Source organism: Sinohyriopsis cumingii, unplaced genomic scaffold, assembly GCF_028554795.1.
Source record: "Sinohyriopsis cumingii isolate HCF-2022 unplaced genomic scaffold, ASM2855479v2 utg000452l, whole genome shotgun sequence".
NCBI classification, from domain to species: domain Eukaryota; kingdom Metazoa; phylum Mollusca; class Bivalvia; order Unionida; family Unionidae; genus Sinohyriopsis; species Sinohyriopsis cumingii.
The window spans coordinates 167,236-187,500 of record NW_028315901.1 but is presented as its reverse complement, the minus strand read 5'-3'; the positions used below and the strand labels follow the sequence as shown (position 1 = coordinate 187,500).

Here is a 20,265-nt window from a genome sequence, read left to right as displayed (position 1 = left end):
CACCCTGTAGGCTCATCTGGTATACGGCTAGCAGGTCTTAAGACATTTAAACATTGGTGTTGGTGTATTCCATCTGCAGAAGTGTGTTACAATAATATGTTGGATAACGCTACATAAATATGTTTTCTTGATATCGTTATACCAATGGAGCATAAAGTGAATATAAAAAAGTAATCCTTGGTTAATGAACAACAATATACCTACGACGAAGCGAAATAAAATCAATACTAATTTGCAGGAGTCGAGATTGAAATGTCTCGGAAACACATCATCCTATCTTGCAAGGTATAATTCTCATTTTCTTGAAAATAATGTCGACGTGCCAATATGTGATTAAATAATATCGACAAAGCTCAAAATCAAGTATGCGCCTTGTATTGTACATTTTTATATAATTCTATTAAAATTTACGTATTCCTTTCTCTGTAGAAAATATAAAGCTGCATTATGCAAAGGAAAACATAAAAGAATCATATTATATGAATATCTAAAGCATTGTAATAACCTGATGTGATCTTAAATAATGTTACTGACATTTCATGCTAAATAATAAAGAGGTGCATGAAAATCAAACGGTAACATTACACTATAATAAAGGATGACTTAAATTCATATTCTTAACAAATTGACACGTCCAAGTGATCGTATATAAAATATATAACCTTGTATTTAATGACCAAAACGAGATATATTAATACTTACATATGCTAGTATCTGCTTTTCTTCCTGAAAGAATATAATAACGGTGATGTTAGAAATGGGAAACAAGCTTAGCTTATTTGGTGTCATGGGCAAAATACAATTACATTGTAACTACTATAGCTGAGTATTCTACACGAGGTGCCGTTTAACAAGCTTATCTGGTCTCATGGGCAAAATACAATTACACTGTAACTACTTTAGCTGAGTATTCCACAAGAGTTGCCGTTTAACAAGCTTATTTGGTCGCATGGGCAAAATGCAATTGAGTACTCCACACGAGTTGCCGTTTAACAAGCTTATTTGGTCTCATGGGCAAAATACAATTACATTGTAACTACTATAGCTGAGTATTCCACACGAGTTGCCGTTTAACATAATCTACTGGAGAGGTTGTGTCATGAATAGATATCCGTTTTCCAACATTTCACTTATTTTTATTCTTACGAGAAAAAATAGGGAGCCGCAATGTTGTGCGCTACATAAATTATATGTAATTGTATATATATATATATATATATATATATATATATATATATAAAGAGAGAGAGAGAGACAAACAGACAGACAGACAGAGATAGACAGATATTAGGTCTGTATGGAAAAGTGAAACTGCGTAACTTATTTGATACATTCACTCTTGGTTACAAGTCGCATTTACTCAATTAACCCTTCTATAAAGCGCACAGAGCATCAACCAGATGGTTATATGTTTGCCATTTGCAAAAGTAACTTTGTTTCAAATCGCTAGGGGTCATCAATGTCCTTTCGAGGAAGAAGGCGCAAGTAGTATTATCTGACTAAAAATGTAGTCAAGTCAACATCAGCATCCCCAAAAGGGTATGTGGCTTTACGATCAAGCAGCAAGGCGTTTGATATTGACGAAGTATAGATGATATCTGCGTCTATAGCCGCGTAACACTATGGATCATATAATAAATATGGGATTGGGCTTTGTGGTCATAGAATAATGCACTCCGCACGCGAAGGATTTATTTAGTCTTCTATTGATGTTAGAATTCCATATCTTCCTAATCATTTGTTTTGTCTCGCGATAACATCGCGCATTGGTTAACCGTGGCTGTGCAGTTGACACAGTTTTTGGAAAACAATTTATTTCATTGTGATATTAACTTAATGTAGATTGTTTTACTGCTGCGATATAAACTCGGTCAAAAAAATATGTTGCCGCGATGTGTATTACTTCGCCAATCATATATATTCTTCAAATGGGTTCCCCATTAAATTAACGTTAGGAAAAGGGTCCGTCTTACCTCATGAATCAAGCCATCCAAAAGCGACAATCCGTCTTTTCTGTTTTTATTGTATTGGCTATGGGTAATAACTACAGATGGGGCGAGTTTAAAGCTTTCACTAGTGCACTGACAAGATAGTTCACTTCGCCTCCCGAAATCCATTGTAATTTTGTGGAATATTTCATTCTATCCATTGAGTAGTTTGGTAATGTTTGGATGTATTGAGGATTATTCCACATTGGGTATATCTTATCCTTTGAATTTTGATCAAAATTATTTGAACTTGTTTCACCTATGCAGACGTAGTTTCTCCGTTTTTTGATCGCTTTGCTTTACATGTCTACCTTGAAAAAGAACGTGTTGATGTTCGTGTTCGAGAAAACTATCTATGTATTTATCATCCCCGGCTTAGCGTTTGAAACTTAGTTAATATTCTTTATACCATTTTGTTACTTTGTTGTTTCAGAATGAGATATGACGATTATGATGCAAAGCCAGTGAGGAATCTTATTAATTGTTTCTCTCATGTACAAAATATATATCGTCGGTTATGTGCAGCATGCTCCAGTTGGTCGGATAATACATAGTAAACAGTTCTCAGACAAACTAAGACACCGGAAGCGACGTGAGAAATCAAAGGGCCGAGAGTACTGCTATTTTTAAAAATATCTTTAATCACTGCTGTGGTATATTTGGTGACGCCAACATTGGTACGTTTTTCATCATAGTCGGCACGAATCCGTGACATTTCTGCTGCTGTGTTTGACTGTTGTAATTTCAGTGTGTGTCATGTCTATATATTCGTTAGATCACGCGCTCAGAGAACGCAGTACAGACTTTGATGTAGATTGGAATTCTGACGCGAGCTGTCGATCATCTGCAAACGACATCGGTGACACATACCATTGTTCATCGGGTACAAACTTCTTGATTACATCGCGCAAGAGCTAAATGATGCCGAAAACGGGGTGGTTTATTGTAGTACAATAACCAGTGATCGTTTCACAGAAGCCTTTGTGGACTCAGTTACGAATAATTTTACTATTACGCGTACATGTTAATATAGGCCCAGACCTGTGAGGATAGTACTACCCGACCGGGAACATTAATTGCAGATGTTTTGTTCACTAACACAAAACCAATCTCGAGATTAAAACTTCTTGAGTTAGCGACAAATATCAGTTGCACAAAAAGAACGCCAGTGATATGGAGACAGCACAGAAAGAATTCAAATCCATCATGGAACATCTATATTTGAAACTAGATTGAGGAATCAGCGAAAATCTGCCTATGATTTCCATGAGGTGTTATTTATTCTAAGCATATATCCAAGTGACGAATTAATCTGCGCTTGCCAAACCGCCACTGGAAACGATTCTGCATCAAACGCTACCGGCACCGATATCTCCACAGGGGCAACCACTGTCACTGTTGTAGCGGCTTTAAAATATATTACCATCGTCATCCTTTACGCGGCTGTGTTTTAATTTCTCTTTAGTAAGGATGTTTTCGTTGTGGCTAATCGAGGATTAATTTATATGCAGCACATCCTGCTGATATCGAGATTGTTAACACCGCGCTGTATTACAGGAGGCTATTCAAACACACGCCCAATGTAAAACACTTTGACACTAGAGTTCCAATTGCCTCCAAAGATCCCCAGCAGTTGCCACAACAATTTATAACAACTAATCTTTGAGCACCATCGGAGCATTTTTAATCAGCATTACCATTTGTCGCACACGACTTGGCGCGGTGCAGATGCTTGTGGTGCAGGTGCATGTATTACCCGTGCTGGGGTATGATCTTGTGATGAAGATAGCGGGACATTTGCTGGTGCTGGTGTCGTAGGTGGTTTTGGGGTCGATGCACTCGTTAATGCGGCCTGAATGCCTATTACCGTTGTCATAACAACAAAACTGTCAAGCACTATTGCCCATGAGACAATATTGGCACATGACTGAAATATAGTTGCACTACTGCCCCGCAACTGTATTTTATATGTGGCATATCTTTCTATTGATTTATTATGCTATAGAGTTTTATATGTTCAAAATGTGTTTTCCATGTGAGTAATGTCTCCTCTATGGGTAATTGAATAATCTCGTACGAGTATTTCTTTGAGACTCGTGCCATGTTACGTAAGGTCGTCTATTATATCGGCCGCGGTGGCAATATTGGCATCGATCATCCCAATCTGAATTCACACTTTTACAGTCTAAGAATGTATTATTTGCAATTCTCGTAACGTAAATGACTCTGCCATGCCATAAATGGCAAGCTACCCCAGTGGTCCATGGAAAATTTCAGGATGAGCTGTGATAGCTCTCACCGATATTACGATGAACATTTCCGGAATCAAGATTTGTTTCCACCGTACAGGGCATTACTGCCGTGCATGTGTGCTCGCGAGTTAACGTTATATAGTATTCCGCGGGAAATAACGTGTTATACGACTGACTGAACTTTTCGTGTAGCTTTACCTTACAGAAACCGTGGTTTCCTGCGTCGCAACACAGTTATAGGAAACATATCGTCCATCTAGGAATAACATATAAATTCCCGTAGCTATCTTAACCAACATTTACTAAAATTCTTCTAAACAACATTTTCTACATTTTTATTAAGTTATATGTTCAATTAGTTTTATCTTTTTTCATAACAGCCTTTAACATTGTATCAATATAACTTTGTTTCATTCGTCTCCTTGGATGGTCTGGTCAGGCTGATAATTTATCGATTCAATGATGTGTATCCATCGGTGTCAATTTTTATGTCATACCCCAGGGTCCACTAGGGGTATCACAATATAAGGAGTGGAATCTTCTTCAACGACATGTCCATGATGACGAAATATATGTTTTTTAATGTCTGATAAATGAGGAAGCGTTGTTATCTCCGCCATTGTGAATCTTATTTAAAAAATCGTTCACTTAAGTGTACTTGAGATGTAATAAAATATCACAGTTCGGACTAGTTGGATCCATATAGAATATAACAGCCAGTCCACAAGGATTCAAATATATTAAAACAATATAGTTGAAATTTATAACAGTCCAGAACGATTAACCAAAATCAACTAATCGCGGCACCATTTACTAACCTTGGTGTGTATGACATTATTGCCTTGGGATCAACGTGCTTATAATCCAAAATTGTTCTCAACGCGACACAATTTAATGTCACTAGGGCACAGGTGGTCGGCCATGATAAATGTCTATCGATAATATCTTGAGGGCAAATTCCCCCAAAACACGTTGCTAAATTTGGAAATACAAACCGCTGATTATATCAGTTACATTTATTGTGTACATGTAGTGTGTATTGCATGATTGACTTTTGTCCATTGTTGAGGGAAGGAATTTTAACCTAACTGACAAATTTCTATACGTGGCAACAACATGACACATAACTATTTCTGTACATAATTTAAGATTATGTTTTAAGATAATTAGTATGTGTAGGTAAGCATGATTACTTGTATTTAGCTCTGAACATTGGTTTTCCCAACGAACAACATGGTTTACCGATCTTTGCAATATGGCATAATAAATTTAAACTTAAAAACGCAAAATTCTTTGCAACTTAATATGTTCAGGAATATTTTTTCCTTCGTCAAGGTCCTCTAATTGTGTCCCAAAATTGTATAGTATGGTCAATTACATCACAATAATTCAGTCCTACATTATCTTTCTAGTGAAATCATACTTTTATTTGCCTTTAAGTTAATATTTCAGATAATTTATTTATTTAAAGTAATCATGTAATTTACAACGATCTTATTAATAATGTCTGAACAAATCACTATATTGGGTTTATTGTGAATTATGTATGTTACATCAAGATTGTAAGAATATTAACAGTATTCCAGGATGTTGCTACCTCAGTACGCCCATGATTGGCATTAATTCGGAAAACCACATGAATGTGGAAATAATATTTTTTAAACGAATTGCCGTAGGAACCAAGGACGACATCAACCGTCGAAGTATTAGAAGCACAAACGAAAATGATGCCGCGGCAACCGCTGCCGCCGACGTCTTTGTAAATTGTTTTGTATTCCATTGGATCTGGAAGTGCTCGAGGATATCATGTCGTTTTATCAGATGGGTGCACATGTACACTTTCGCATGAATTAACGTTTGATTCATAATAGTGTTCATTATTGCCGACTAATATTAAATATACAATCAGCGACATATCGTTTCAAATTGCAACTTTAAATAGGTCCGAACTAGCCGCATCGATCCCCAACATGATAATATCTCAGGAACATTACCAAGCTAGATAACCACTCAACAAATCCGATACACATGGAACACTAATATTGGCAAAGACGCGAAATTATTGAATGACATATTGTTCATCTTCTAAGAAAACTCTAGAAAACGCGCGCAGACGTTGTTATCGGCGCGCGTCAGTACATCAATGATCCGCTATGGCACAATCACCCTAGAGGATTCTCTTGAAGTGTTATTCCACGTTGATTTCTCGCCTGGTAAACATAAATCATGAAGAAAAACTCGCCTTCGGTTTGACAAACGACCCCGTAATCGGTTTAGCTTTGTGATATCTATAATTAATTTTGATGTTACAATTGGTCCAGTAGTGGCTACGCTATGTAAAACATTAATTTCTTGGCACCGTGTTTAATCATCTAATAATCATGAACTACAAATGGAAACCACAAAGTGTGAAGCACGAACTAATCTACTGACGCCACTACCTATACTGCGGTCAGCACCACTGAAAAGATCATCAAAAAGTGAAACAATATGGAAGAGTGTCCACGTGAAAAGCATTTGTGAATTTAACGCAAAACAAAAATAAAAAACCACCAACAAGGCATCATAGGAACTCCTAGCCATTCAGGTGGCGCTCACCAGATAATATGTACTTTTGAGAGAGTGACGTATGTAAGGTGAAGTAGTTCGCATTTAAAACATGCACAGTGGAGAGAATGTTTGCATACCTCTATGCTACATTAATGTAATGTGGATGATATTTCTTTTGGATATTGTACTTTTGGAAATTTTACATGATTTAAGCACACTGCTAACTAAAATGACTGCTCCCTTGTGTTAAAAAATCAGTCTGAATTAGTCTAAAGTACACTATACATAGCAGCTATTAAAATAGGGAAAATGAATTTTGCCAGACTATACAATACCAGCTTCTGAAAGTGCAATGAATGAATTACCAAATATATAAAATGTAAAAAAAGTTATCGGCTCTTTTTTATACAATTGACCTCTGAATTTCAGGAAGTGAAAATGACCAAGTAGAGCTAGCACTTTTTTGAAAGGTGCACATTTGAAGTAAGGCCAAGCTGTATACTCTATAACCCATAGTACACCCATCAATCATACACCAAAATAAAGGGAATTAAAGGTTCTTTGCATTATACCTAAGATATACAATGTCTTTTTTAAATAGCCAGTATAACCAGTGAGGAAAGCCGGGGACATTCTTTTTCTTTAAATTCCTAACCCTATGCAAAATGCGAAACTGTATAGCGCCACCTCAAGAGGAATAAGGATAACACTATTTTCAAAGATGTCCGTTATGGCAGCCATATTAGAAATCAGATTGACATCCTTTCAGTTTTGACCAACTCGACACGATAAGAACTCGTCAATTGCAAACCCCATGTCAATATGATTTTTCGGTCATGATTAGCGATGAAAAGATTATCAACATTGTAGGAAGTTCGACAAATAGTTATATTTAATGTACGTACCTTCGTAATAATATAACAACGTTATGCATTAGCTTATTTCGTCTTATTGTGTGAAAGCGGAGAACTCAATACTTACTCATTTTATCTCTCTTTCTTCCTGGACTAATATAATATATGTTAAATCAGAAGCAAATATACATAACAACATATATAAGAAACATCCCCAATTTCATATGATCATATGTTCAGCATGGGTATATATCACAAGATTTAGCACTGCAACGTCCATAATGAAAGTTCATCAGAAACAATTAGCTCATAAGATAAATGTGTTTGCGAAATTTCGTGGCAATCTTGTAAGTGCCTTAGGTAAAGTATCAATGAAAAACTTGAGCTAAATGATAGACCAGGCAGAGGTAATGCATACGTTCTCACTATCTCAGACAGGTTCTCTTCCCTGGGTCAGTAAGCACACTTTTAGATATGACATGTTTTGCCATGAAAGAAGGGAAGGAAAGAGTGTGTGTATTTGTCGATTTCGGGTGGATTGTTTTATATAATATTTAGCATATCTGCTATCAAATATATACATTTTGGATCGTTTACATTTATTGAGTGGTTAATGGTTACCACATTAATTTTGCAAGCTGATTTGAACACTTAATCATCTACCACCAGGCTTAATGTTGAGAACCTCTAACGATTTGTGCCCCATGATATCATTTAGTCAATGATTTTGAACTTAGTGTTTGATATTCTAATTGCTTTATATCTACCATACTATAATTTTTGAATTGATATCTTTATTCTAATTTTTTATTATTTATTGAAATGAAGCTAAAATACTTAAATGTTGCCTAAAATGCATCATTGCTATCATATGAAATTTGGATTTTCAAAAATCATATTTATTATATTTATACGATCTGTCAGAGCAGCCGAAAATAAAACCGTTACATAATTTAGTAACTTTTAGCTTTTCGTGGGGGATATATTTTCCTTTCACTGCGAGGAGTCATCAAAAGTTAGGAGGCTTGCATATTTCTTAGGGCTGCACATATGTCGATACTTTGATACTTATTTTGGAGGCCTCGAGATTGATATTGTTCCATATAATTGTACCTACACGCTAATACTTGAGTCAGTAATGGTGGGGGATTTTGATCTACATTCTGCATCATCTACTATTCTTGTACACTTGTGATACTAATTTACGTCTTAAACTGAAGCTGATCTCTTCATGACTTATAAAATATATAAGGTGTTAGTTGACTAAAACGGAAGAGTATCTTAGTACTGAGTAATGAAAATCATTATCATAAACAATGTGACCATATGTGGTATGATTAACATTTGAGGTAAAACAGAAAGAAAGACGAAACATGAACTGACGACTTTATAACTCAAGGTAAAAGATGAGATAATATTGAGAAATAGTTAATTTTAATAAACACAAGCTTCTTAACAATCATATAATAACTTTATGCAACGCATACTTTGTACTAATTGGCTCAAAGCAGATATATCAATACTTACTCTTTCTTTTTTCTCTCTGTCTTCCTGAAAGAATATAATGACTGTGATATTAGCAACCGTGATAGAAGCTTCTCTTATTTCCTTTAAATGAGAGGATATACACGCATGCGCATATTGTCAAAGGCAAAAACAATGTAAGTCGTTTAAATATCCAAATACCAACTTTCTGTCATTTCTTTATTTTGATGGAATAGCCAATAACCAACCGAACAGTTTTCCATTATATAATACTTCTAACTGTTTAACTAAGAGTGCACACTTTGTATATGGATAGATGCTAAATGACATATATCATCTCAAATAACTGGTACAGTGCACTACTGCTTGCTAAGAAAATAAATAGAAAACAACCCCGTCATCCAATCTGCATTTTCTATAGTTTATATTTTGTTTTATGTCACTCCTTGAGTCTTCAAACGGTGTATACTATATAATACAGACATCTGAGCCGAAATAAAAAACATGTACAGGATACATGTACTCATAGCGTTATGTTTCGTAGTAAAATATAAGGTATATTTGCCGAATACTTTTTTATAAATATAATTGTCATTACATCCATATACTAACTTCATAAAATTCATGAATTTTGTATGTATTTACCGAAGCTGATAGATCAATACTTACTCTTTCGTTTCTCTCTCTTTCTTCCTGAAACAATAATTAATCTAATTTTAGACAGGGTGAAATAAACTTCGCTTCTTTGCGCTCATAAACGATAGTAAACAAGCATGCACATATTCACAAATGGGAATACGTTGTACGTCGTGACTTGAAAAGGGTATTAAAATATTGTTGTTTTGATCTAATCTTCAATATGATTGTCTTGTATCTAATCTCTCTATTTCAACTTGTCTGTCTTTTCTTTACACTGAAGAGATAAAACTTAAGGAGATGCAAAGTTTTCCGACATATAGTACTTATAATTGTTTATAAAAAGGCACGGTCTGCTGCTGACTAATAGTAGAAATGAAGTGGCATACAGCATAGTATCAGATATGTACTTGCTACAGTTTGTCCTTTGTTCTTTAACTCCTTTTGCCTTCAAAAGGAACATACCATATTATGAAGTCAACCTAATATACGAAACCGTCATTTTTGACAATGTCATTACGGTACATCAGGACTTTTGGCTCTTCAGCACATTCAATATTATTGGTACACGAGTACATCAAATATTTGGAGTTCATTTGGAACACAACTGCAAATATGTCGGAACACTTTTCTTTTACATACTTGTGATCTAACGTTTAGGACTATTTCGGACATTATTCATTATAATGTAGGTTTCTCTTAAATGTTAATTATATAACTTAGAGAATTAAAAAATGTGTTACATCTAACAAAACATGTTGGTTTGTGTTCTTTCCGCTGCTTAGGTTAAGACCATCAAGTTTCAATATGTGCTAAAAGGATATAATGATGTACAGCAAAACATTTTAAATAGACACATATTGCAATATTTTCGACATCATTTCGAACCCAGGTATAATGAAGAGTTGATTTCCGATTGCTAAGAAACCAAAAGTAACGAAACACATGTGTTATTACTGACTAAGCCAAAAGAGATGGAAACATACTGTATCATTTGTTATGCTTTGTTAAAATGGTATTTCTTTTTCCTCAATTATGCTGTAAAGCAAGGTAATTTACGAGTAGAAGAATGTGACATATGTCATCCTTATAGAATCAGACTATAACATAAAAATGATCATCATATTCATTGTAATGATGCTAAGGATGTGTGTATTATAAACTTTACTTTTATAAACCTATTGTTTTCTATACTTATATGATACCTAAACTTTTTAAGACAGTGTACTCTGCCTCCATACTTTTCCAAGGCGTTCTTCACTGAACAAAATTATTAAGAAAGTTAAGAAACTAGCCATTTTTAATAGCGACATAAACATTCATGTGGGGTTTAGTGGCATCAACCGAATGAATATTTTCAATGGAGCTGAAGAGTCTCCGATCCCGATATGCACACTTACATATGTTCATTACATGTTGTTGTAAGGAGAGAACAATGCCATGAGAGACAACTTGCTTCTGTGATGACTGTGTGAATGTTTTACGCAGAGGATGTGAAAGAGAACTGATCAGGATGGATTCAGTTGTCTCGACAGTTATTAAAGATGCTTTCATCAAATCCAATCCCACAAAGTCATATCAGTCAATATCGTATTGGCTAGTGTGAAGGATGCTTTGGACAATATCATAAAATACAAGCTTTAGCTGATTACACATTGCATGGAGTATACATAATCAAATGGAAGGAAACCTGCCTTAGGTTAGGTGAAAGGAGTTTCCACATATGGTGGATAAGTTACATGGTAAAGTAGCTCTCGTTTAGGAAGCCAGGTTGTATGCATACCTACGTACGTAATGATATGCGCTGGGGGTGTCCTCGGTTTTCAATAGACCACATCTTTTAGAAAAGTAATAGACTTTTTAAAATTAGCTGATACACTTATTTGAAATAAAACATTACTCAGACTGGTATTATTAGGGATTGTGGTTGTATTATAATTAAAGAATGAGTAGCAGGACAGATTGACATATTATACACTTAACCCGTTCCAAGCGGCCAATATTATGGAAACAATAAATTAGGGAATCCACATGGAACTGTGACTCTGACGTGTAGCGATAACTGGAAAAGTATGGGAGAATAAAGCTTTATGACAAGTTTCAGGAAGTGGATCCTTCTTGTTCCTCAGAATGATCTTGGAAATTATTACATAGGATAGACACATTAAATCTGAAATACAGGCAAATACTACAATACAACTGATCCCGACCTACACTGAGAAATTACTCAAGAGAAGTTATGTCAGTTCTGAAACGGATCAAAGGTTAAGAAGAGCGCGGCATATAACATATTCATTGGCGAGTTATTGTAAGTTACATCCACTGAGTGTAAACATGGTTTAACACAAACAAGGATTAAGATTGCAACTTGTGACACATATTCAACAGAATTCAATGCGGTAGTAATAGTCATTGTTCATTACTGGTCAGTATAGATACCGTAAACACACAAATGGATAAAATTAGCACACGTAGTAGTTATACAATAGTCACAATTAATCTAAGAAAGGCTGATACAATTTTTGTCTGATTTGCCAATGTTGAAAAGGCTTAGGAAAAGTTTAATAAGAATCTCATGCTATATAAAATCATGAAGATGGTCATGAATACAAACGTTTGAAAGCAGTTACGATAAAGACTTGGGTGAGGTAAAATATTAACTGCAGAAGGAGCAGGAATATAAATAAAGTCAATATTTATACAGCAAATGTACTGACTGTAATACATAGAGTTAATATACAACATTTTCATACATGTGTCAGCACGTAGAGCACAACATTTGCGCAAATGACAAATATATATGGTTTCCACACAAAAATAAGTCACACATTGTATATTCACTCTGCATAATCTGATAGCCATAATAATGAAATAGGTTAACAGTAATACTCACGTATCCATTTAACAATGTCTATCGATAAGTTTATCCAGATCTTGTATAGGTAAATTGCATGACATTACTCAACAATGTCAATGTTATATAAGCAATTAAAGTTATGATTCCTAAATTAATTAACTGATAATGTTATGGAGAAACAATGAAAGACAATTATGCATAACTATAATATTTAGAAATGTATTTTATAAGTTAGATACAATCAGCAAGCACTTTGAAACCTGTACCACATATGTTTGGAATTGAAGGTATATGTTAATATGTTATAACACATCATGGTATATCCAAAATTTGAGAGCTGTGCCATCTACGAACATGAACCATAACATCCTTTCTTTGCCTTTGTACAACATATCAAAATATTTCTCTCGTTGTCCGCTGACAACAAATCATTCGGATAACAAAGTGTACGCTGATATGGTGTTATTGACATTTGAGCCACAATATAGAGAATAAGTGCCTCAAGGATGAGCCGATGACCTTAGAATTATTGGTAAGAGGTGAGGTATTTTGGATGGGTAGTTAGGATTAAGACATTTACTTGTCTTAGCAATCATACAATATAATTATGCAGGGCATAATTTGTACTGAAAATACTAATAATAATAGGGACTCTTTCTTTTTTTCTCTCGTTCTACCTGCAAACATATAATATCAGTCAAGGTGTTGCAAACATTGCTTATACACTTTGCAAAGACAGGCTAGACACATGTAGTTCCAAAGACAGAGTATATCTCACTTGAACAGAGACATGTACACAAGCTGTCAATTGAACAAATCAACCATATGGGTTGACTGGAGCTTAAGTTTCTTAATTTTGACTATTCTTTGTCCTATGGAGAAACAATTAACAGACTTAACATAGTTTCCTGTATACAATAAATTTCATTGCACAGGTATAATGTGTTGACTTGCAATATATTCACAAACACGTATGCGCATGGAAGTCTCGTTAAGACATTAAAGTACAGTCGCGACACTATTGAATTTAGAGTGTAACTGGTCACATTTTAGGGGTTGCAGGATATACGTGCACAACTTGAGATGTGTGGTCTTAAAATAAACTAAAAGCAAGAGTTATAAAATAAACACAACATGATATATATTTAGCAAAAACGAGACTAAATGTTTTTGCATTATTATAGTATATACACGTTCTCAAGGAAAGATTGCAAGATAAAACACGACGATATATCCAAAAATGAAGGAATTTTAATTTCTGAATCAATTACGTTAGGACAGAGTTTATTTTAGCTGGACCATGTATATATATATATATATATATATATATATATATATATATATATATATATATATATGGGGTATAAGTGTGTGTGTGTGTGTGTGTGTGTGTGTGTGTGTGTGTGTGAATGAGTCTTGAAGCAAACTTTTAAGAGAGCCAGTTGTGACCTGAAATAGTGTCATTGATATTTGAGCAAAAAAGGAGAACGTAAAATACAACAGAGAGAATCAAAATTGGTACGTATTGGATGCAAACACAGATATTGATACTTACTTGTTCTTTTCTCGCTCTTTCTTCCTGAAATAATCAAAATAAATGTGGTATCAAACAAGCTGATGGTATAAAGGTAAGCACATATTTGCAAATTCATTACTTGAACATTGAATATGCACACAATAATCTATTATAGGATTGTCTCTTATTAAAGTCTCTGTTATTTCATTTTCTTTTCATTGTCGTCTTTTTCGGGGATAGACTCATAAATTAATAAGTAGCTGCATTGATTTCCGCTGTAAAGTACATTTAAATGTTTATTTAAAATGGTGCTTGCTAACACTATAGCCAGAAACGAGGAGGCGCACAAAGAAAACTCTATAAAAGTACATGGTACAGTCTCTACACTGTAGATTATATAATGCATTTTATAATTGTACAGTATATGTACATAAGTAAACCAAGTCTGAATGTACACGACTATGGCTACAAGTCAGATATACCACTTAAATTCATTTACAATGGTTCAAATAGAAGATAATATTAAAATATTCGAAAATAATATGAAGCATTTATGAGAGAAAAAATCAATTTGACTGTCACCGAAATTAAACATGTCTGTCTTGTATCTACCTTTAATGTCTGCATAGCAAAGTAATGATAAGTTAATACGGTGCATATAGAAAACAGTACATAAGTATATGCCTAGACACAGACAAGCAAACATACAGATCTTCAATAATTTATATTATCTCATGAAGCTAGTAATGTTCCTGGCTGGGTACTACAGCAAATATACAAAGGCATATCATCAAATCTGCACATTCTAGGCTTTCAGAGGAAACAAATATTCTAGAAAATAATAAACTGATTTAAATTCACACAATTTTTCTATATTCCACACGTTGTGGTACAGTACAATAATTATTTCCAATAGGTTGAAGGTACAATAAAAAGACGTGTCATTCAGGCAAAAGGTCATGGGTCATGTATATTAACGAAATGGCCACTTTATATTTAATTCATATATGAAATAATACATAAAATGTATTTTGTTTATGATGTTTATGAGCTATTGAGGTTGTTATTGAAAACAAGACAAAAAAGTCATTTTGTTTGTATAAAAAACGTCATATCAGCTTTCCTAGCTGTTTTCACAAAGGATGTGATGTGATGTGATGTGATTTATATTTTTAACGTAGCTTTAACAATTTTTCAGTCATATCGCTACGATGTCTGCAATGTGGCAGTTTATAGTGATGTTTCGCACCGGGGCATCATGCCGCAGACATGTAGCATGATGTCCCGCCCAGTCACATTATACTGACACCAGGCCGACCAGTCCTAACACTAACCTCTTAATGCTGAACGCCAAGCGAGGCAGCTGTTAGTACCTTTTTTTAAGTCTCTGGTATGACTCGGCCAGGGATCGAACACACGATCTCCCGCATCCGAGGCGGACGCTTTAACCACTAGGCCACCGGAGCGGTTTTCACAAAGGAAGATGAGAAAGACAAAACGGTAAATTATACAACGATGATACTATTCTCACTAATAAAATGATTTATAATTCTTGTTTCAAAAGGTTAAAATAAAAAATAAAACAGACACATGTAAAAGCCTATATTTAATTACCAGATTACAGTATTGACCATGATTTATCAAGTATTAAAAGCTGTGTTAATCTATAGGAATGAAAAACTTTAAGAAAACGAGTAGAGTCATCATCATATGTGACTCATTTTTCATTGGGAGTTTAAGTTCCTGGTTCGTGGCAACATCGAAAACCACTGCGGACGTATTAGAATTAAAGAATGAATCGCAGGAAACATTGACATATCATACACATAACCCATTCAAAGAGGCGAATATTTTGGAAACAATAAATTAGGGAATCCATACGGAACTGGGATTCTTTCGAGTAACGATAACTGGAAAATTATGAGAGATTAAATCTTTAGGAAAAGTTCCAGGAAGCAAATCCTATTTTTTTATCAGACTGATCGTATAAATGATTACATAGGATAGACACGTTAAATCTAAAATACAGGCCAATAAGACAATATAACTAATCCCATCCTAGACTGATAAATTACTCACAGTGAAGTCATTTCAGTTCTTAAACGGATGAAAGGCTAAAAAGAGCGCGGCATATAACGTATTCATTGGCGAGTTATTGTTAATTATATCCACATAGTGTAAACTTGGTTTAACACAAAAGAAATTAAGATTTGCACCTGTGACACATATTCAACAAATTTCGCTGCGGTATTAATATTCATTGTTCACTATTAACCAGTATAGATGCTGTAAATAAACACAAATTAAACAAATTAGCACACGTCGTAGTTACAGTACGGTCACAGTTATTCTATGAAGGCTGATACAATTTTCGTCAGATTTCCCCCAATGTTGAAAAGGCTTAGGACACGTTTAATAAGTATTTCATGATGTTGAAGATAATGAAACTGATGATGACTACACAATTTTGAAAGCAGTTAAGAAAAAGTACTGGGCGAGGTAAAACTGTTAACTGTCTGAAAGAAAATGTGTATAAACGTCGCCAATATTTAGATACCAAGTGTATTAACCGTAATATATTCAGAGTTAATATACAATATTCTCATACATTTGTCGGCACAAAGAGCACAACATGGGCGCGAAAGACCTACCAATTTGGTTTTCATAACATAATTAAATCATATATTGTATATTCACTCTGCATAGTCAGATAACCATACTAATGAAATAGCTTAATAGTAATGCGCACTTGTCGTTTTTATAACGTATTTCGATAAGGTTTATCCAGATCTTATATAGGTTAATATCATGACATTGATCAATAATGTTAATGTTATATAAGCAATTAAAGCTATGTATGAATCATTACATGCTTAAGACTCAGATGCAAAACTAATTCACCGATGGTTATTGAACAGGTTATACAATTATCGTCTAGTGACAATGATCTTAATTATTCACATTATTACACATACAGATAATACAAGTAATGCAAAATATTTTACATTGCATGGGATTGGTACGTTTACGCACTTATCTGAGGATGGTGTTGCTGTTTTGATTTCTGTTTTAAAACACATTCGGTGGTATGATACATGATGTACAAAGACAACGTGAGGTTATTCTTTCTAACTAAACTAAAAGCGACTTTTGTGGATACAATAAGATAAGAACATTTTGTATAATTATCGCATTTAGAAATGTATTTTATATACGTTTAATGCAATCATTAAGCAAGTTGAAACTAGTCCAGCATATGTTAGCAATTGAAAGAAGATGGTACTATGTTATGACACATCAAGATATATATAAAATATAAGAAATCTGCTTTCTACAAACAAAAAACAGAACATCTTTTCATTGCGTTTCTACAAAATATCAAAATATTTGTCTTATTGTCCGCTGACAAAAATCACTTGGATAACCATGTGTGAGCTGAAATGGTGTTATTGACCTTAGAGCCTAAAAGGGGCCTCAGGGATGAGTAGATGGCCTTATAATTCGTGATAAGAGGTGAAGTAGTTTGGATGACGAGTTACGTTTAATAAATATGCGTGTCTTTGCAATCACATAATATAATATTGCAGTGCAGAATTTGTCCTGAAATCATAGATATTAATACTTGCTCTTTCTTTTTTCTCTCGTTCTTCATGAAAGAATATAATATATATCACTTTAGACAGCGTGTAGTAAACATTGCTTGTTTGCCTTCCAAAGACAGGGTAGACACATGCAGTTGCACAGACACCATATGTCTTATCTGAACACATACATACACGCTAGATGTAGATTTAACAAATCTAACATAGGAGTTGACTCGTATTTACGTTTCTGAATTTTTACTTTTGTCTTTTCTTTTTCCTAAGGAGATACAATTAACAAAGAGCTGCAATGTCTCCTGCATGCAATAAATCTACATGTTAAGGTAGAATACGCTTGCTAGCAATATAATCACAAGCACGTATGTGCATGGAGGAGTCTAAGACCTTATCGTAGACTCTCGGCACAATAGATTTTAGAGTTCTCCGTCCCTGGTCACATTTTAGGAATTGCAAGATATAAGTGGACAACGTGTGATGTGTAGTCTTAACCGAAGATAAAAGTAAGAATTATAAAATAAAAACCACATGAAATATTTTATCTAGAAACGAAACTAAACGTTATTGCAGTATTATAGTATTTACACGTTATCCAAAAAGGCTGGCATGATAGCAATAAAATATATCCGAAAATATAGGAATTTTTATTTTGTCGCATTTAAATTAAAACATCGTTTAATTTAGCTTGATAGATAGATAGATAGATAGATAGATAGGTATAGAGAGATACACAGATATGTATAAAGCAATTTGATATGCCAATACTATTGGAATATCAAATAATGATCCGCCCATGGCGCAATAATACGAATATAGAAACATTCTTTCAACTGCATGCCTATAGATGAAATTCCAATCATTAATCATGTATGACGTATGAAAAGAACGAAAAAATATTAATAATCTCCGTTTTTAAGTGAATTTAACATGGTACAAAATTTGATCGGAATCTTTTATTTTTTTCAGTTCCATTCTCCCTTATCATGCATAAGGGGCATCCTATTCAGACGTATGAAGTGAAAGAAGAAAACACTTTGGGTTGGACAAAAACCTCAACACTGAACTTATACCAAGTAACCTACAAGAATATGGTTCGTCGTAACGGTATGTTTACAAATTCCTTGGGATCCATCTACATTGTTCATAATAACAATGATGCATGGTTGCAATAGACTACCGACACTATAAGTTAAATGTGACGGTTACGATGCACACACACTGTAACGTATTTAATGCTTTACTGTTGTTGTTGTTATTTCTTAAACCTATTAAAATTTTATAAAATTCGATTATCAATAACTAAATATGAAAATGTCCAAACGATGCTCTCTCTCTCTCTCTCTCTCTCTCTCTCTCTCTGTTGACCGTCGTAACAAGAAAAAGGCAAAATTTCCATGAACATACGATCGTTGGGGATTTTTGCTTGTGTCATGGGACGATCTCTCTTACTTATGTATGATGGCAAAGTTAAGTTAAACCGTCCAAAGGGGAGAGAGAGAGAGAGAGAGAGAGAGAGAGAGAAACAGAGAACAGTATGGTCAGTAGTAATGTTAAGTGAAGCAGAATACTAACTTTGACCAACTGTACCTATATTAAAATGTGTTAATTACCTTTTTGCTGGTTCCTCATTTCGCCAAGTTTCTCTTCAACGCTGATTTCCATATTCCAGTACGTGAATGTCTGAGCATTCAGTGTGTACAAGAAGCAAACGTGTTCCTAGTGTTCTACTTCATTCATAAAACCAATCTGTCATGTTTAAGTCATAAGTGTGTCTTATATTGAATTAATCAATGTGAATACAAATAAAAATTCAAAAAGAAACCAGTCAACCTATCTATTTGCAAATGTGATTGTGAACAACAAGAAAAGAAATAGAACTTTGTAGCGGATATACTCGCATGTATGGGAGGTGCTATTTCACTCGGTCAATACACATTTGCCGTGGTATATATTAACTCAGCTCAAAGGGCATATATGTGAATTTATATATGATATTAATAAAATATATGTATACTATGCACGCTGGATCAATGATACACCAACCATATAAATGTTTCATTAAAAGAAACTCGGCAAGCCTTGTTTTCCTTTTTAATGAAAAATGTATACATCACGTGGTATATCATTGATACAGCGTACATAAAATACATATATCAATAAGTCCTGAATCAATCTATTAAGATAGCCTGATGTGACCCAAGATAGTGTCATTTACATTTGATCCAAACTAGAGAATCGAAAATGCCTCAAACATGAGAAAAATTGATACTTATTGGATGCAAGAACGAATGTTGATGCTTACTCGTTCTTTTCTCGCTCTTTCTTCCTGAAATAATAAAATAAATGTGATATCAGTCACGGTGATGGTAGACGGGGGAGCACATATTTGCAAATGCATTACTTGAGCATCTCTGTATTGTATTTATAATTAATGGATACATAATAAGGAACTGCAAAGTTAATACAGTAAATCTACAACAATGTGCATAAGTATTTTCCAAGACACAAACCAAATAAACATTCAGAGT

General features: G+C 34.2%; 1 protein-coding gene across 1 annotated transcript in view; it reads right to left on the bottom strand.

Annotated features, from left to right (window-relative positions):
- The window catches only part of LOC149774000 (E3 ubiquitin-protein ligase TRIM45-like), a 315,416-nt gene that overhangs the window by 280,766 nt on the left and 14,385 nt on the right, over positions 1-20,265 (bottom strand). Inside the window, exons 2-5 of the mRNA XM_089945900.1 lie at positions 20,040-20,063; positions 14,178-14,201; positions 9,799-9,822; positions 9,172-9,195 (exon numbers count right to left, since the gene is read on the bottom strand). Of these exons, the coding sequence (XP_089802026.1) occupies positions 9,172-9,195; positions 9,799-9,822; positions 14,178-14,201; positions 20,040-20,063 (96 nt within the window). The remainder of the gene's footprint in view (positions 1-9,171; positions 9,196-9,798; positions 9,823-14,177; positions 14,202-20,039; positions 20,064-20,265) is intronic.